General features: G+C 50.4%; 1 protein-coding gene across 2 annotated transcripts; it reads left to right on the forward strand.

Annotated features, from left to right (window-relative positions):
* Positions 1 to 1718: 1718 nt before the first annotated feature.
* Positions 1719 to 5017, forward strand: HAND1 (heart and neural crest derivatives expressed 1). Of its 2 annotated transcripts, none has more exons than XM_077895777.1 (2): positions 1719 to 2409; positions 4007 to 5017. In XM_077895777.1, exons 1-2 carry the CDS (start codon positions 1858 to 1860, stop codon positions 4109 to 4111), a joined length of 657 nt encoding a protein of 218 aa, XP_077751903.1. In that variant the 5' UTR covers positions 1719 to 1857; the 3' UTR covers positions 4112 to 5017. The 2 variants fall into 2 exon arrangements, with proteins under 2 accessions (XP_077751903.1, XP_077751904.1); XM_077895778.1 differs by having other exon boundaries at positions 4010 to 5017.
* The last annotated feature ends 11783 nt before the right edge of the window (positions 5018 to 16800 follow it).

The raw sequence follows: 16800 nt of genomic DNA on the forward strand, positions 1-16800 counted from the left end.
CACTGCCCTGCAGAGCTCCCATAAGTGCAACCTGCTCAGGACTAAGTGTCCACTTCTGTCTTGCAGTGCCCCCCCCCCATCCATTTATTCCCTTGTATGAGAGAAATACCACATCTCCACTTGCTACCAACCCCAGGGATAATCGTTCATCTCTGGGCCTCACCTTTCCTATCCCTACCAGGAGGGTTGACCTTCCTCCCTCTGCCTCTATACTACTAAGTGTGCTAGGCACATAGTGGGCAGTCAGTAAACAATGTTGAATGTGCAAAGGAATGAATTTGCCCTCCAAAAAGAGCAGTCACATATCTATTTCCTCCTCCCCCACCCTGCCCTTCACTGGGCATCGCTTTGGAGAGAAAAGCACAATCCCTCTGCTCCTCCTAGGGAAGGGGGTTGGCTGGGAAAGGTTGGTGAGGATGGAGGGACTCAGGTGTGAGGGCATCAGCTGCGAAGCTACCTCAATGGGAGAGGCACCACCACCCTGGGATTTCTGGGTCCCCGTGAGAGCCTTGGGAGAAGGCCCCTGTGGAGAGAACCAGACAGCCCCAGAGAAGCCCTAGCTGGGAGGGGGTTAGAGTGGAGGCCAGCACAGCCAGGACCTCTCTCTGCTCTGCTGGGTGTGAGATACCAGCATGGTAATTCTCTGGCTGCGCCAGCCTTGCAAATCGAGTGGAAGTTCTCGGCCCTTTTGTATGTGTTTACTACCAAACATTGATTTCTCCTGGTGTGAGCCTTGGTGCAAGCCTTGGCACTGGGGTCCTTAGACAAGTGGACATTCTCAGGCAGTGATGACCTGGGTGGAGTGACCCAATGTAGCCAAACTTTGGGCCCTCCATCTGGCCTTTGGATGGGATTAGGCGCCCAGGAGGTGAGAAGAGTGCCTCCCAGGCCCTGGAGCCCGGAACAAATCAGTAAATGCCTGTGGGCTTGGAGCCTGACTTCCTCCACCCCTCCTCCCCCACACACCAAGTCTTCTTCTCCAGCCCCTGGTCAGTCGTGGATTGCATGGATGCCTTGGGCAGAGTTGGGATGGGGCACAGCCCTAGCTGGATGGGGTTGCACAGCCCTAGCTGGATGGGGTTGATGACTAGGGGCTGGGAGTGCTTAAGGGAAACCATTAGCGGGCTGTGCTGCCTCCAGCAGGGTTCTCTGGCCTTCTGGCTCTGGCGCTGAGCGGAGTAGTAGTAGCTCAGGACTGAGAAGGGCGAGAATTCCCATTCTGAATCTTGTACAGTCTAGAAACAAGAGACCTTCTTTCTCCAGGTCTCAGTTTCCCTATCTGGAGAATCGAGGGGCGGGCTCTAGGTAAAGGCCTTCTTTTCACCGGATGATTCTGGATTCCTTTCCTTGAGTCCACAGGGAGGAGGTGGCAGCCACCGTCTAGGGTGTTGACAGGCCTGGGCCTCAAGTACGGAGCCCCCGCCTCCCCCTTAGCCGGGAAATGGGGGTGGGGAGGCGGAGGCGGGGCCGCCTCCCTGTCCCCGCAGGCGGCCTAGAGCCGTGCGGTGCCGGCTCGCTGAGCTTAAAACCCGGGACGGCCACCCCCTTTCCTCCTCCCCGCCCCCCTGCCATTGGCTCCAGGGAGAGGTTGACATCAAAGCCGTGGCCTTATATAAGCCAGACCCTGCAGGGGAGGCCGCAGAAGGGTTAACTAGGTCTGCGGCCCCGGCGTCCCAGCCCGGGACCCAACAGGCGAGAGGCCGGCGGGCGCGCCTGTCCGCAGCCTCGCCCCACACTCTCCCCAAGCCGGCGTCCAGCAGAGCGCCGCCCCACAGCCCACGGGTGGCCCGGGCAGTGTCTGGGGCGCATGGGGCGGCGCTAACCGGGCTGGCGGCGCAGGCCAGGGGCCGCTCCAACATGAACCTCGTGGGCAGCTACGCACACCATCACCACCATCACCACCATCACCACCCACACCCAACGCACCCCATGCTCCACGAACCCTTCCTCTTCGGCCCGGCGTCGCGCTGTCACCAGGAGCGGCCCTACTTCCAGAGCTGGCTGCTGAGCCCCGCGGACGCTGCCCCAGACTTCCCCGCCGGCGGGCCACCGCCCTCAGCCGCGGCGGCCACCGCAGCCTACGGGCCCGACGCCAGGCCCGGCCAGAGCCCCGGGCGGCTGGAGGCGCTCGGCGGCCGCCTGGGCCGGCGGAAAGGCTCAGGACCCAAGAAGGAGCGGAGGCGCACGGAGAGCATTAACAGCGCGTTCGCGGAGCTGCGCGAGTGCATCCCCAACGTGCCCGCCGACACCAAGCTCTCCAAGATCAAGACCCTGCGCCTGGCCACCAGCTACATCGCCTATCTGATGGACGTGCTGGCCAAGGACGCACAGGCCGGCGACCCCGAAGCCTTCAAGGCCGAACTCAAGAAGGCGGATGGCGGCCGCGAGAGCAAGCGGAAAAGGGAGCTGGTAAGTCGGGGGCCCGTGGGCTCCGGCTAAGGGCCCGGCTTGGTGAGCCCCCGCAGGCCCGGGGCACGGTGGAAGGAGTCTGCATCGCTGTGCGAGCGCTTTTGAGAGGCTGCGGGGAATTCTGAGGCTGTAGTATGGGATCGTGTGCGCGGCGGGGGCAGCTTCGTATTTGAATTCATTTGTAATGTGGGACAGTCTGTAAGGCTGTGAAAGAAGACAGTCTTCAAAGGATCCCTTTTAAGGATCCTTTGGAAGCTGCAGACCTGAGAAAATGTACACATCTTATATTTTGCTCCCAATTTCAAGGGGGGCTTGATCCATTCCTGGGCTTTCCTGGAATCCACGTTAAGAACGCAGTAGAAATTTGTTACTTTAATTTGCCTTAGTGTGGATTTATGCACGTGGACTCAGTTTTCAAAGAGTTTTTGCTGAACAGGCTAGGCCACTTCCTAGCACCGATAGGGAAACTGAGGCCCAGAGTGGGACGAGGGATTAAAGGCCACCTACCCAAGGAGTCAGAGGTGAAGCTGGGGTAAAACAAGTCAGGTCTTCTATTCCCAGCCCAGATCCGGTCCCACTGCTCCACTGCCCAGCGAGCTAGTTCTGAGAGCAACCTTGTTGGTTTTGTGTGTAAACTCTGACAAGCAAGAGGCACGGGTCTTACCCACTGCTTTTGGCTTTGGAGATCGCAATCCCTACTCGACCTTTCTCCATCCTCTCCAGTGAGGGCGACACTTTCTGGAGGGCGGGTCAGCTGGCCCAAGGGCTCTGGGACGCCTGAGGGCGGTGATTTCCAAGCTAGGGAACTCGTTTCTCTAAATTGGTGTGTTCGGGCCCGCCGCAGCAAGTTAGGAGTTGACCAGAGAGCCCCGCCAGGTTTTCTTTGCCCCGCAGGGGCTGTGGTAATCTAGGGAAAGCTCCTCGGGGGAGACCAGGAAAGATAGATAGGCATCGGGTCTCTAAACTGCCACCGGGGTGGAGGAGAGGCAAGCCGAGGGACGCGTGGTTGCAAGGAGTTTTGGGGCGTATCCTCACCAACTGCTCGTTGCCGCCTCTTTCAAAGTAGCACCGCTAGGTTCTTGCTAAGAGCCAAGAAGGAGGATAGTGGGCCAGGCCAACTGGTTCCTCCTTTCCTAGCCATCCGAGGCTCCTAGTGCACTAGCAGGGACCCAACCCAGTGGCCAAGCCCAGACGCTTATCCTGGTGGGAAAGCGAGTGGGACTTGGGGGTGGGGGGGAGAAGGCCCACGAGAGGGAAAAATTGCTGATTCCCACTCTCCCCATTCCAATACTGGCGGCCGTCCTTTGGCGCCATAAAGCACAAACTATGCGCATCAGTTTCACCAGGCACAGAAAATTCTGGTTACCAAACCTCCAGAGACTGCCCATCCCATTCCGGCCCCCAGAAACTCTGGCGCATAAAGGCAAATTTATGAGCCTGTTTGCCTATTTTGCAAACAGAAATCGCTCACTTATTTAAAGGCGCCCAGTTACTGCTCCCAAAACCTTTTCCCCACCCCAACTCTATGCCTGGGCGATAGGAGTAGAAAAATTTAAACCTGTCTCTCGCCTCTTTTCTTGTGTGTGTCCTCTGGCAGCAGCAACACGAAGGCTTTCCTCCTGCCCTGGGCCCAGGCGAGAAGAGGATTAAAGGGCGCACAGGCTGGCCGCAGCAAGTCTGGGCGCTGGAGTTAAACCAGTGAGCCGAGGCCGCGCCGAGGACCCGCCACGGCTGCCCGACCCCGGAGCCCCGGGAGGAGAGGAAGGCGGCGGCGAGGGCCAGGCTCTGGGTGCCAGGGGCTTATGGGGGCGCATCCCGCAGAGCCTCTGCTGCGTGCTGGCAGGTCGCCAGCTGCAACAACACACTTGGATCGCACGTGCAATGTCATTTGAAATTGTTTTTAATACATTAAGAGAAAGAGAAATATATATATATCCACCCCCCACCCCTGAAACTGAGAGGGCGGCTCTTGGCTGCACAATGCAGGAGAGAGGGACTGCGGGACTCAAGCGCGCTAAAACGCACCCTTCCAACCCTTCTGGGGCGAATTTCGAAGCCCCTATGCTTTCTCCACTATGCCTACTGGCTCTTTTCTTGTCCTCCCCGACCGCTTTGCGGCAAAACCCCCGGGCGCTCTCTTCCCTAATGAAAATGCAATAAGAGGAATCAATAGTTTTTGCCAGGGAAAGAGAACCAAACCAGGAAGACGGAGGGCTGCCTTTTGTTGCTCTCCTTCAAACAGTGGTGTTTTATTTTATTTTATTTTATTGTCGCTGCACTTCCTATTTAGTTCCAAGGGAAACACTTTCTCTCCCTCCTTCCTTCTTTCTTCCTCTCCCTTCCTTCCTTCTTTCCTCTCTTCCTTCTTTCTTCTCTTCCTTCCTTGCTTCCTTCCTTCTTTCCCTCCTTCCTTTGTAAATAAAAACTTTTCCCTACGTTGAAAAGTTTTTATGTATTTAAACTACCTACCATGCCTGCTGCGCTCAGGTGTTTATTACCCCATCCCTACCCTTTTTCTACCTCAAATCTATAAGACCACTCACCGCCTCCTCCCTTTGCCAAAGCAGTATCTATGCTCTTGACTAATAAAAGATTTTCTGAAATCGGAGGCAGCCTGCGTGTTGTCTTGGTGGGTATATCCGCTAGCCCCATCATTTCTGCTAGGCGGAGAATCTTCTGTTCTGACTTCTCTTTTGTTAAATGTTCTGACCAAATGGCAAATCAAGTCAGGAAAGCGGGGCAGATGGAGGATTTATTCGTGGGACAAAGAAAAAAGTTCTTAGAATATAATGGCTGGACAGGATAACTTCAGTGAACCCACAGAAAGGAAAACTGGAAACGAATTAGGCCCAGAAAGGACAGGCTAGGATTTATGTGGGTCAGCATTTCAGCTGATGTGTGGGATGGTATGCACACCGGTGTCTGCAGGCGGTGGTTTGGGGTTACTGGGAAGGGGGCTTGTCATACAAGCAAATGGCATCTGAGGGCATTGCAAGTCGACAGAAGGGGATGCTCTGGGGAATAGGTTCATGAAAGTGAGCTTCTTGGGATCTTATAGATGTGTGTGTAATGGTCCAGGAGCTCACACGGAGCCCCGCAGCTGTGCGAGGGCCAACCACCGGGTCTGCCTAGCACAGCTCCCTGAGCGAGGCAAGAGCTCGACAAATCATAGCGGCTATTACTTTGTACTCGACTAAAATAAGCTCGTGAGTGCTTGTGGTTACACTGAGACAATTAGGTTTCCTTCCAGGAACAAAGCACTAAACAAATATTTGTGAGACAGCATGTGGATTTGTGCAAAGCCGTGCAGTGTGTGTGCTTGCTAATTCGGGCACTCGTGCCGGACAGCTGGTTTCTGTGCCCCCACAAGCGCACCCATGATTGGGTGTGAGGATAAATAAAAGCGTGTGCATATGCCAAGGCGCAGATGCGTGGAAGACTAAAGTGGGGCAGGCAAACGCCGGCGTTTACGTGTCCCTGAATAACCGTGCACCGACAGGCAGCTTTGCGCGCCGCCGTGCGCTAGGCACCCGGCGAGGCGCTCCGGCGCGTCCCGGCACAGCTCCACGGCTGCGCGCGGGAACGCACGGTCTGCGGGGCCTGCACCCGGCTCCGCGCTCGCTGCGGGGGAGGCGCGCGCACCGGGCGCCGGGCCCTGGGCGCCCTCCGCGGGATGGGCGTGCGCCGAGAAAGGAGGCCCGGGCAGCGCCGGCACCAGGCGTGTCCAGGGCGCCTCGCCTCGCCGTCGGGGTGAATATGGGGCCCCATTAGACTTGGCTGTAAACACCGAGGCAGGAGCCCAGCGGCCACGCCAGCCCTTCCGGACGCGAAGGAGTTAATAAAAGGTGTTTTATGGGTGCGAGGAAACGGTGGGGGAGGTGTGAGCGTCTCTCCACTCCGACCCCCTACCTTTCCCTTTTTTCCCTCTCGCCACCCGCCGCCAGATCAAACGGGCCCGCGATTTAACTAGGGCAACACCTCGCGGTAATGAGCCGCCCGGCACACCCCTCCCCCGGCTTCAGTCCCCGGCTCCAGGCCCCGAGGCCCTCGGGGAGGAGCGGAAAAGGAAAATCCAAGACTTTTTTTCTCCTTCTTTCTTCCTTCTCTTCCCGAGAGCTGAGAAGTCCCTTAGAAACCGTGGCACGCATGGGGAAACTGAGGCTCGCGGAGCAAGCCGATCCTGGTGCCTCGGACCCGGAGGGGACCTTATCTGGATTCGAACCCGGGGCTCCGGCTGAGTTCACAGATGGCCTCCTGGCTCTCCCCGGAGCCCGGCTCCCTCGCCTATTTTTAGCGCCGCGAGGTATCCTAGGCACGGGAGGAATGCGCACCCGCGTCCGCTTCCCTGGAGCCCTGGCCCGCGAGCGGAGAGCGGGTCCCGAGGGGTGCCGCCGGCCGCCGTGCCTGCGAGGGCGGTGCTGGAGCCTCCGCTTCGGGCCCAGCCGCGGCTCAGGCCGAGGACCCGCGAGCCGAGCCGGGGAGCCGCGCAGAGCGGGGCGCGCGGCCGGCCCCCCGCTGGGGAAGCCCAGCCCCCGACGGGCGCGGCGCGGGGTCTCCGCAGGGCGCCTGCAGACGCGGCTCCAGCCCCTGGCCTGCCGGTGGCGCCCCCTCCCCCAGGGACCGGCTTGGGACACCCGCCCTGGCTTCCTCGTTCTCTCCCTGGGGTCCACGCAGGTTGTCGGAAACCTACCTCTCAATCCCCCCCAGGCGAAAACCCGGGCGTTAGCAATTTTGAAATGAGAATAGCACTTTTTTTTTTTTTTTTAATCTAAGGGGGAATGGAATGGTCACCAACTTAAAAGTAAATTCCAGGAATTTATTGCAAGGGAATCCTCCCTGATGTTACAAAGTTTTAACAACAGGGACTATTCTACTGAAGAGTGAAAAACACAAAAGACCCCAACGTGTTATAATTACAGAACTGGCTAAATAAATCCATCAGTACGGTGGGTTACCACACAGCCCCTAGAAAAGGTATGGGAATGGACACGGAGATTGTGCATGATATATTAAGTGGAGAGGAAAACAAAACAAAACAAAACCTCCCAGGTTGCTAAAGACTGTTTATTGAGACCTGCTTTATGTAAAACTAGCTAAATAGCATTCAAGGAGAAAAAGTGGGAGAATGTACATCAAAACATTTATACCTCCACCTCTGAGTTTGGGGAAAAGGGATGATTTTGACTTTTCCTTCTGCTTAGCTATATTTTTCTACGTTTTAAAACAATTAGTATTATTTTTACAACAACAAAAAATTATGCTGCAGTTTTTTTTTCTGACTTCTTCAGTGGCTGGTGTATTTTTTGTACACTTTACTCAACATACATTAATTGAGCACCCACCTGGTGCTAGGCACTGCGGGTATAAATGTAACAAATAAAAAAGAATCCTAATAATCACCACTCATTCACATACAATAGTAAATACTTGTGAAGAGTTTTCTTATTACTTCCATGCAGTAAATATAATTTTTTCTTACATCTATTTATTTTTTTCTTTTCTAATGTTGAAAACCTATTAGTGCATGAAATAATCAGAGCAACAACTAAAATTTGTAGAGGAAATTAGGCCCTTAGCATGCATTATTTCATTTATGCCTCATGAAGATTGCACGAGGTTAAAACTGAGGCAGCCAGCTTGGAGAGGTGAAGGACATTGTTCAAGGTCATAGGGCAGTAAAAGGTGGGTTGGCTTGGATCAAAGGGCAGCTCTGGCTGCCTCAGAGACCTGGCTTTTCCCCACGTCTCAAACACCTCCAGGTTGTGTGTGTGTGTGTGTGTTCATACAAATACAGCCTCTTTAGTCAGATCTTTCTTGGCCCCCAACATAAGGTAGACAAAGAAAGAAAGGGTTTGGGGACAGAATCTGGATTCTAACTCCAGCCTTCACCGGTAACACTCTTCCTCTGTGGGTCAGAGTGGACCCCATCTATAATGTGAGGAATGCAGCAGGTTTCTCAACCTCTGGGTTCTCTCCTGACTGTAACACCCTGACTCTGATTATCTACTCTCTGCTGGTGAAAACACCATGTTATTCTCTCTCCTGGCCTCTGATATTTGTAGAGTGCACTCATTTTTCCTTGGAACTTCACTTCTCTAAGCATGTTTTTGTCCCCCACCCAGAGAGGTGAAATGACCAGCTCAGGGTCACACAGCTAATGGAAGACTGAGCTAGGATTAGAAGGCCAGTCTGCAGGCTTCAGGCCCTGGAGTCCCTTGGAAAAGGCTCTGGATCCATTCTCTTCATGCAGCTAACAGTTAAGCTTATGGTCGTGCTAAATCCCCATAAAAGAAATGAAACCAAGAAATCAGCCAATCTCATTTTTAAATGAAAAGTGACTAGGAAGAAAAAATATGCAGGGTCTGAAGTGTCTGAAACCAGCCTCCTGATTTAAACCTAATTTGTCTGAAAAAAAAATTTTTTTTTCTGCCAAGAGAGTTTTTACAGCTGAGCTCTCCCAAACCCATAAAAAATAAGGTTTATATGGGAAATAGTGAAAGACTCTTAACTATAATACACAGCGTCTAATGTAAGCAGACATAGACACTATATAAAGCTCCTACAAATGTTATTAAAACAAACAGAAATGCACATTTATCCCCACAGAATGGACAATGGTAGTCATCGGACTTTCAAAGAGTTCCAGAAGTCCTATTTTCACTGAAATGTTCGAAGCACCCCATAACACTGGGACCTCAAAGATCCTTACCCACCATCCAAACATTTCCCTCATTTTACAGGAAGGGGAAACTGAGGCCCACGGAGCAGAGGGACTTGCTCAAGGTTACCGCGGGGAATTGTATGCTTTCCCCCCTGTGTTTAATTTTGACTTCTAGCACAGGATATAGAACAATACAGCGGCCAAGTTACTGAAGTTACAAGAGTCTGTCCAAGTTACCGAACATTTCTGAACCTCGTGTCCTCACCTACAAATTGGGAGAGACCACGGCCGCACCTTCCTGGGCTGTGTGAGGACTGAATGAGAAGAGGCATGCAAAGTAGTGCACTGAACATGGTAGATGTTTTGATGATTTTTTTTTAGTTCTTTTTTTTTTTTAAGATTTTATTTATCTATTTGAGAGAGAGGCAGAGAGCGCAGGAGTGAGGGGGAGGAGGAGGGAAAAGGGAGAGGGAGAAGCAGACACCTCGCTGAGCAGGGACTCTATCCCAGGACACTGGGGTCAGGACTGAGCGGAAGGCAGATGCTTGATCAATTGAGCCACCCAGGCGCCCTTATTTTTACGATTTCATTTCACTGCCACAACAGCCTGTGAGGCATTGAGGATTTATTTTGGTTTGTTTTCTTGTTTTAGAAGGGTAAGGATATAGAAGTTTCCCCACTTTTCGGAAGTTTGTGGTCTACTACTTCACTTTATGAAAGACCTATGTTAGTACCTGTTTTCTGTTAACCAAAAGAAATTAGAAGAGGAGTTTCACTTTTATGAAAAAAGCAAAAATAGCATTAAGTGTTTGTTTTGCAGTGAGGTGTTAAAGACGCAGCATGCCCCCCAGCAGCCAGAGTGGCCGCACCAAGCTTCTTCCCTGGGAACTCCTCTCAGCATCCCAGCATCAAGCTACCAGAGCTTGGAACTGTGCCTGTAAGCATCGGTGCTCTAGCTCCATTTATTTTATGCATCCATTAGCAAAATGTGTCCTAAGGTACCAGGAAAGCCTAGAAAGTTTTTTTTTTGGGGGGGGTCTGGGAATGCCCACTTTTTTTTTCCATATAGATTAATGGTAATTGCTTCTTTGCTTTTGCCATTTGGACTTACAAAATGTGTCATAGGAATGCTCTCCTTTCAGATAGTGGGGTGGGGTGTGTGTGTGTGAAACCTGTATTTTTTTCTCTCTTTTTTAAAAAAAGATTTTATTTATTCATTCATGAGAGACATACAGAGAGAGGCAGAGACACAGGCAGAGGGAGAAGCAGGCTCCATGCAGGAAGCCCGATGTGGGACCCGATCCCGGGACTCCAGGATCATGCCCTGAGCCAAAGGCAGGCGCTAAGCCACTGAGCCCCCCAGGGATCCTGAAACCTGTATTTCTAATGGGCACAGGAAGTTGCAGTGACTTGCCCAAGGGGCCTCAGCCAGTGAGTGGATTCCTGGTTCAAAGCCCTTATATTCCACATCATTCAGGTAAACCAGGGCAGGTGGGCTGCAGTAGTGGAGTTTCTGAAAGTAAGGCAGCAGTATATAGTAGAAGTATAGCATTTGTAGAAGCCACAAATGCAAGCCATGTATGTAATAACAATTTTTTTAGGAGTCGCGTTAAAAAAGTAAAGAGAAACAGGTGAAATTAAATTTAACAATATATTTTATTAATTACTTATGTACATAATGTATTTATTTGATTCAGTATGTCTAACCTGTAATTTCAACCTGTGGGCAATATAAAGATCATTAATGAGATATTTTACATTCCTTTTTCCATATTACAGCTTCAAGTTCAGGAGTGTGTTTTAGACTTAGAGCACCTCTCAGTTTGGACCACATTTCAAGTATTCAATAACCATACTTGGCTAATGGCTACCATATTGGACAATGCACATCTTAAGGCTCATGTAGCAGGAATATTAAACACAGTGCTTTAATTAATTATATCTATAAATAGCCACCATTTACTGAGCACTTACTCTGTACCAGGCAGCAGCATGCAACATCTATGGGCTCAATTACCTAACAACCATGAAGGGTAGGTAACTTATTCACAGTCACATAACTAAGGGCTGGCATGCAGACCCAACTCTTCTGTCTCCCGAACCTGCAATTTGAGCTGTTGAGTTCCATGAGTTTGGGAGACATTAGCAGGGCTGTAGTTGGGCAGTGAGGTGTGGAGGGTCCTTTGGAGTATTCCACACAGTGAGTAAAGCCCTGGGTTCCAGATCCAAGCCTACCATGAGTCAAGTGACCTTGGGCCATTCATCTTGGGTCCCAGTTTTCTAATCTTTAAGATGGGCTATGATGCCTTTCCTCAATCCACAGAACTCTTGTCAGGCTAAAAAGGGAAAAAGTCTTTCAAAGTGTTTTGAGATAGAGACTATAGCACAAAAGATAAGGCCAAGGTCAACAGGGAGGTTGGAACTGACCCCCAGGCCTGTACTCAAAACCAGATGAGCTGGTTGGATAAGCTGAGTGGTCTTGGACAGATCTCTTCACCTCTCTGAGCTCCAGAGCCCTCTTCTGTAAATGGGAAAGCAGAGTGGGTCACAGAGATGTGATGGTCCAGTAATGATTAGACGATGATTGGAAAGCTCTCAGGCTGAGCCAGGGTAGGCAGTGGTAATCATGAGCTATCCTTAGTGCCTCTGTTGTAGTTGGGGCTGGGCTGCAGGGCCTGATCTGGAAGCAACAGGGAATGGCAGGGAAGGGGAAAGGAACATAGCTTCCCCCACCCCCCTGAGATATGGCTCTTGGCTCAGGGTAGTATTCTGGTAGCCCATTGGTGGGGTGTGGGAGGTGTCTTAGTGTGCAGGAAAAGCACCAGACCCAGTCAGTGGTCAAGAGAAGGGGTTTTAGCCTGCCGTGTGATGTTGGGCATTTCCTTGTCCCCACTGGACCTCATTGTCATCAGTAGAACTAGGGGGTAAGGCTAGAGATCTCACTCCCCTTCTGCCTTGGCTGTTAGGATTTTACTACTGTGGGAATCCAAGCAGTCACCAAACACAGCACCCATGAGAAAATACCCCTGAGCCTTCCCCTCTGGGGGTGGGGGGAGGAGGGAGGAGGGGGGAGGGGGGCTGCCACTGGGGGAGGGCGCCACCTGGTGGCCATACAGCCTCCTCTCTGTTCAGTGTGGAGAAACCTGTTAAGGACTCCAGACTGGGGTGGCCAGTGGCCCCAGAGCCCAGGGCACACTTTTTCTGACTTCCTTTGGCAGCTCCGGGGAGCAGAGAGGGAACCCACCCAGTACCAGAGATGGAGTCCTGGGCATGAGGCTAACTCCTGAGGGATGTTGGGGTTTTGCAATCCAAGATCTCTGAGGCCGTCTGCCCTAAAGTCACCTTGGAGCAGGGGTCTGTGTTTCCCTACTGTGTAAAGTCTGTGTAAAGTCTAAAATGCATCACCCATTTTGTTCTCTTTCTTTGGATAGGAGCCGTGGAACCAAACAATCTTCTCTTGGTAACTCAAGCTCCTTCTGTCACTCCTGCGCTGGGCTGACGGAATGCAGAGGGCGTTTCCCCTGCACTAACCCCCCTCAAAACTGCTGGGATCCTGAGTTCTTCCAAGAGCTTTCCTGCCCCTCCATGTCCACCACGATGCTAGTATTCGACTTCTCTCTGTAGTCGGGGCTGCATGGTGCATAGAGGAGTCCGACTGACATGGGTTCAAATTCCAGCTCACCATAAGACTCTAGGAAAGCTGTCTAACTTCTCTGAGTCTCAGTTTCCCCACTGGAAAAATAGGGATGATGATAGCTTCTCTGCAGATTTGTGTGAGGCTTACGACCCTAGCACAGTGTCTAGCACTGAGTAGGTGTTTAACAAATAATAGCTACAGTTTCTGCAGGTAGGGCATCCTGACCGCTTTTTCATAGTTCAGAAATATACTAGAAACATAAATAGTATACATTTGAAAATGATATTAGCGACCAGAAATAAACATCCTTACTGTTGAAGATGGTGGAGCCTCTTTGCAACTGTCTAAATTAGCTCAGTGAAGTCCAGCTTGGTCTAGTCGAGATAAACCCCATTAGACAGGCTGGGGTTTTGTCAGTAGCTCCTTCCTCATTCTTTGGGGTTCATAAGCTTCATTAGGTACAGTTTCACCTTCAGGCAGTTGCTTGTTGACATGGCTGAGTCAGACCCCTGCCCCGCTGATGGCACTGCTTCCCCCTGAAGCCTGGTCCACTCCTGCATTCCCCATCCCCTAAGCAGGATCCTCAGGGGGTTCTGATCGGGCACTGGGGTCCTCCCGCTGCTGCTGGTCCCTTCACACAGTTGCATCTTCCTCGTAGTCATGAACCTTCAGGAAGTCTCTCTCATTAGCTGCTTTAGCTTAATTAAGCCCATTCCATTTGCTGAGCCTCACTGGCTTCTCCAAGACAGCACGAGCCCTTTACACACAGCTCCTTCATCAGGAGGGCTGGTGCAGGGCGCTGAGGCTGCCTCGCACACCTGAGGATTTCAGCAGTGGAAGGATTACTTCCGGTCCATGTCTGAGAACGAATTCCTCTGAAATTCCCAGCTCCTGGAGGACAGAGTCCTTTCCAGATTCCTTCAGACACCTGGCACACAGCACACTCAAACTTTTTTTGGCCATATTCCATTGCTTGGTGTGGTTTTTTATTTTTATTATTTTATATTATTTTCTCAGTGAGAAAGCACGAGTGGTGTGTGTGTGGGGGCGCAGCAGAGGAGAGGGAGAAGCAGGTTCTCTGCTGAGTAGGGAGCCTGATATGGGGCTTGATCCCACGCCCCCGGAATCATAAGCTGAGCCGAAGGTAGATGCTTAACCAGTTGAGCCACCCTGGTGCCCTGGTGTTGTTTTGTTTTGTTTTTTATTAATAGCAGTTTTAGTGACTCCAAAGTCCATGCATGCTCCTTTCTCTGGCATCTAAGTCTTTTGCTCCTGACTGGACTTCCCCTCATCCTTGGCTCCTGTGAAACCTTCTGATTTTTTTTTTTTTAAGGGTCTGTTTAGGATCCTCTTCTTCCAGGAAGCTCTCTTGGTTTTTCAGAAAGCTTTTTCCTTCCTCTTTCCCTTTTACTCTGATTCATATAGATACGGATACAGTACGGCTATACATGGAGCTGGTAAATAGATGTTTTGATATGCCTACAGATATGGCCTTAGTTGCAGATAAAGATGTGTGTGTATGTGTGTGTATATATTTGCACATACTTGTTCATATACACATATAGTATGTAGATACACAATATGCAAGTCCACATATCCACATATATATTCATGTTCATATAACATGTATACATATATACCTATGTAGTATAGTTTTCTAGCATTTCTAAACTGCTATGAATGTCCTTTTATATTATTTTACATGTAGACATATTTATAATACTTTTAAAACTGGTTCCCTTTTATTTGACACATAGATTGTTTCCACTTCTTCACTGTTGGGAACAATGCTCCCATGAGATAGTAGCTTATTGGGTGAGTGAGCAGCAGGGCACATTGGGCTTCGGGGTCAGATAGCCCTGTGTCTGATTCTCGTCCCCCCCACTTATTGATGGCCTTAGACAAGCCATTTTCTTTTTCTTTTTTTAAGATTATTTATTTTTTTCATGAGCGATCAGAGTGACAGGCAGAGACATAGGCAAAGGGAGAAGCAGGCTCCCTGCGGGGAGCCTGATGTGGGATTCAATCCCACCTGAGCCAGAGGCAGACGCTCAGCCACTGAGCCACCCAGGTGTCTGACTGTTTCACCTTTCTAAACCTGTCTATAAAATAGTTCTCAGCTCCTATGGTCATAAAGCATGTAAAGTGCTTAAATGTTGGGCCTGTCACAGAGTTAAGAGCTCAGTGAAGACACTGTGCCAATCTGGGAGGCAGAAGAGAGGATTTGCTTTGGCTCTCCCACTGCCCAGTGTGACCTTGTATATGGCTATTTTGTAGTGTGTGACAAAACCCACGGAGACGACGGGTGAGAGCCCTTTTCAAGTGAAGTGTTACCCAATTTAAGATTGTAGTATTCTTGTTGTTTTTACCAATTTTCTACAGGTTTGAGGAATATGTAACCTAAACACTATATATGTGGAGAAGGGCTTTGAGGGCACTTAAAACATTGCTTTGCAATCTTATAGATTTGGTGAAAATGTTCACACCCATTATAAACGATTTAGATACCAAACAGGCACAAAGGAGAAACAAAACCCCAAGTCCCACCAACCAGGAGTAACCACAGCTGGCCTGTTGGTTGTGGCCTTCTTTTACTTGCTACCTCTGTGGTGCCCAGAGCAGGACAGGGCAGGCTTCAGCTGTTTAATGTCTCTTGACCACAACCAGATTGAGTTGTTAGCAGTGGTGTGTTCTGGCTCTGTCCCTCTCAGCCAACCTCTGACAGTTTCATTAACCCCATTAAATCACACAGGTGCCTTTACACCTCCTGGGCCTGTTAATCTCCGCTCAGCTCTGGTAAGTTAAAACCTGGCTGGAAAGTTGGATGTACCTTGTTAACCTCCATTAAACCCTATTAAATTTCCTAACTAGAGTCTTAGTGACTTCTAGGAATCCCTCATTAAAGTTTAGTAAATCCACTTAGTAAATCCACTTTGGGTCAGGGCTGACCGTGGCTCTCCTGCTTCAAAGTGTGGCATGCCTGAGTTCTCTGACAGTGAGGTTGACATATCCCTAAGGACCAGATGACCCTTGGATCCAATCCAAAGAGTGTCTCTAGCTTTTTTACTCAGGAAAGTTCCTCCTCTCTATGCCTGCATTTATACCTCTATAAACTGGAGTTAACAACAGTCCCTATTTTATATAATTGTAATGAGATTAAATGAATCAATGCATGTAAAACTAGTAGCATGTTGTCTGGTGTGCACGCTGCACTTGGCAGCTAATATTATTGTTTCTAGACAGGAAAGATCCTTATAAACTAAAAGACTGTTAAGTTCATGGAAGATTCAACTGCAGACATTTATAGTGTTGTCCTACATGCTGGGCAGAGTGCTAGAGCTGTGGGCCATTTTCATTCTGGTTTTATCCAGACTGAAGACTATCCATGGCAATGATTCCTCCTAAAAGAGCCTCTGTGGCTGTGCATGTCACCATATTTGCTCAGGCTCTGACACTTCGGAGCTGTTCCAGGTGGAACACAGCTACTTTCTGTCCCTGGGCCTTGGAGGGTTGAATTCAGTGGTTCCTAAAAACCTGGATGTGCATACAAATGCTCTGGGAGATTGTGTAAAAACAGTTTCCTGGACCCCAGGAAGATTGAGGAGATTCTCATTAACTAGGTCTCACTGGGAACTCTGAGCAAGTAGTCCCGATGAGGCTAAAGCTGCTGGACTGGGAAACCTCTGGACCAGATTCTTCTTAACTTTATTGAGCTTAAGTCTTACTTGGGGAAATTTAAAAAATTCACATTCTTGGAATTAGGCCCCTGAGCTTTTTGTTCTGAGAATCTGGGATGGAGGCCCAGGAATGGCATCGTACACAGCATTCTCAGGGGATTCTGATGCGGGTGGGAGGTGGCGAGTGCCACACTGTCAAAAACACTGTACTTCGGATGATTTGGTATTATTCTAAAGGTCTATTTTGAGAAAGGGGTGTCACGCACCTGGGTGGCTCAGCAGTTGTCTGCCTTCGGCTTAGGGCATGATCCTGGGATCCTGGGACTGAGTCCCACATCAGGCTCCCTGTAAGGAGCCGGCTTCTCCCTCTGCCTATGTCTCTGCCTCTCTCTGTGTGTCTCTCATGAAAATAAATC

This window comes from Canis aureus, chromosome 4 (genome assembly GCF_053574225.1).
Source record: "Canis aureus isolate CA01 chromosome 4, VMU_Caureus_v.1.0, whole genome shotgun sequence".
In the NCBI taxonomy this organism is placed as follows: Eukaryota; Metazoa; Chordata; class Mammalia; order Carnivora; family Canidae; genus Canis; species Canis aureus.

What these genes read in the sequence shown, in the direction of transcription:
- HAND1 (XM_077895777.1), top strand. Translation starts at nt 1,858, where the DNA reads ATGAACCTCGTGGGCAGCTACGCACACCATCACCACCATCACCACCAT. An exon ending in GCAAGCGGAAAAGGGAGCTG is followed by an intron (nt 2,410 to 4,006) that starts GTAAGTCGGGGG and finishes GTCCTCTGGCAG; the next exon opens with CAGCAACACGAAGGCTTTCC.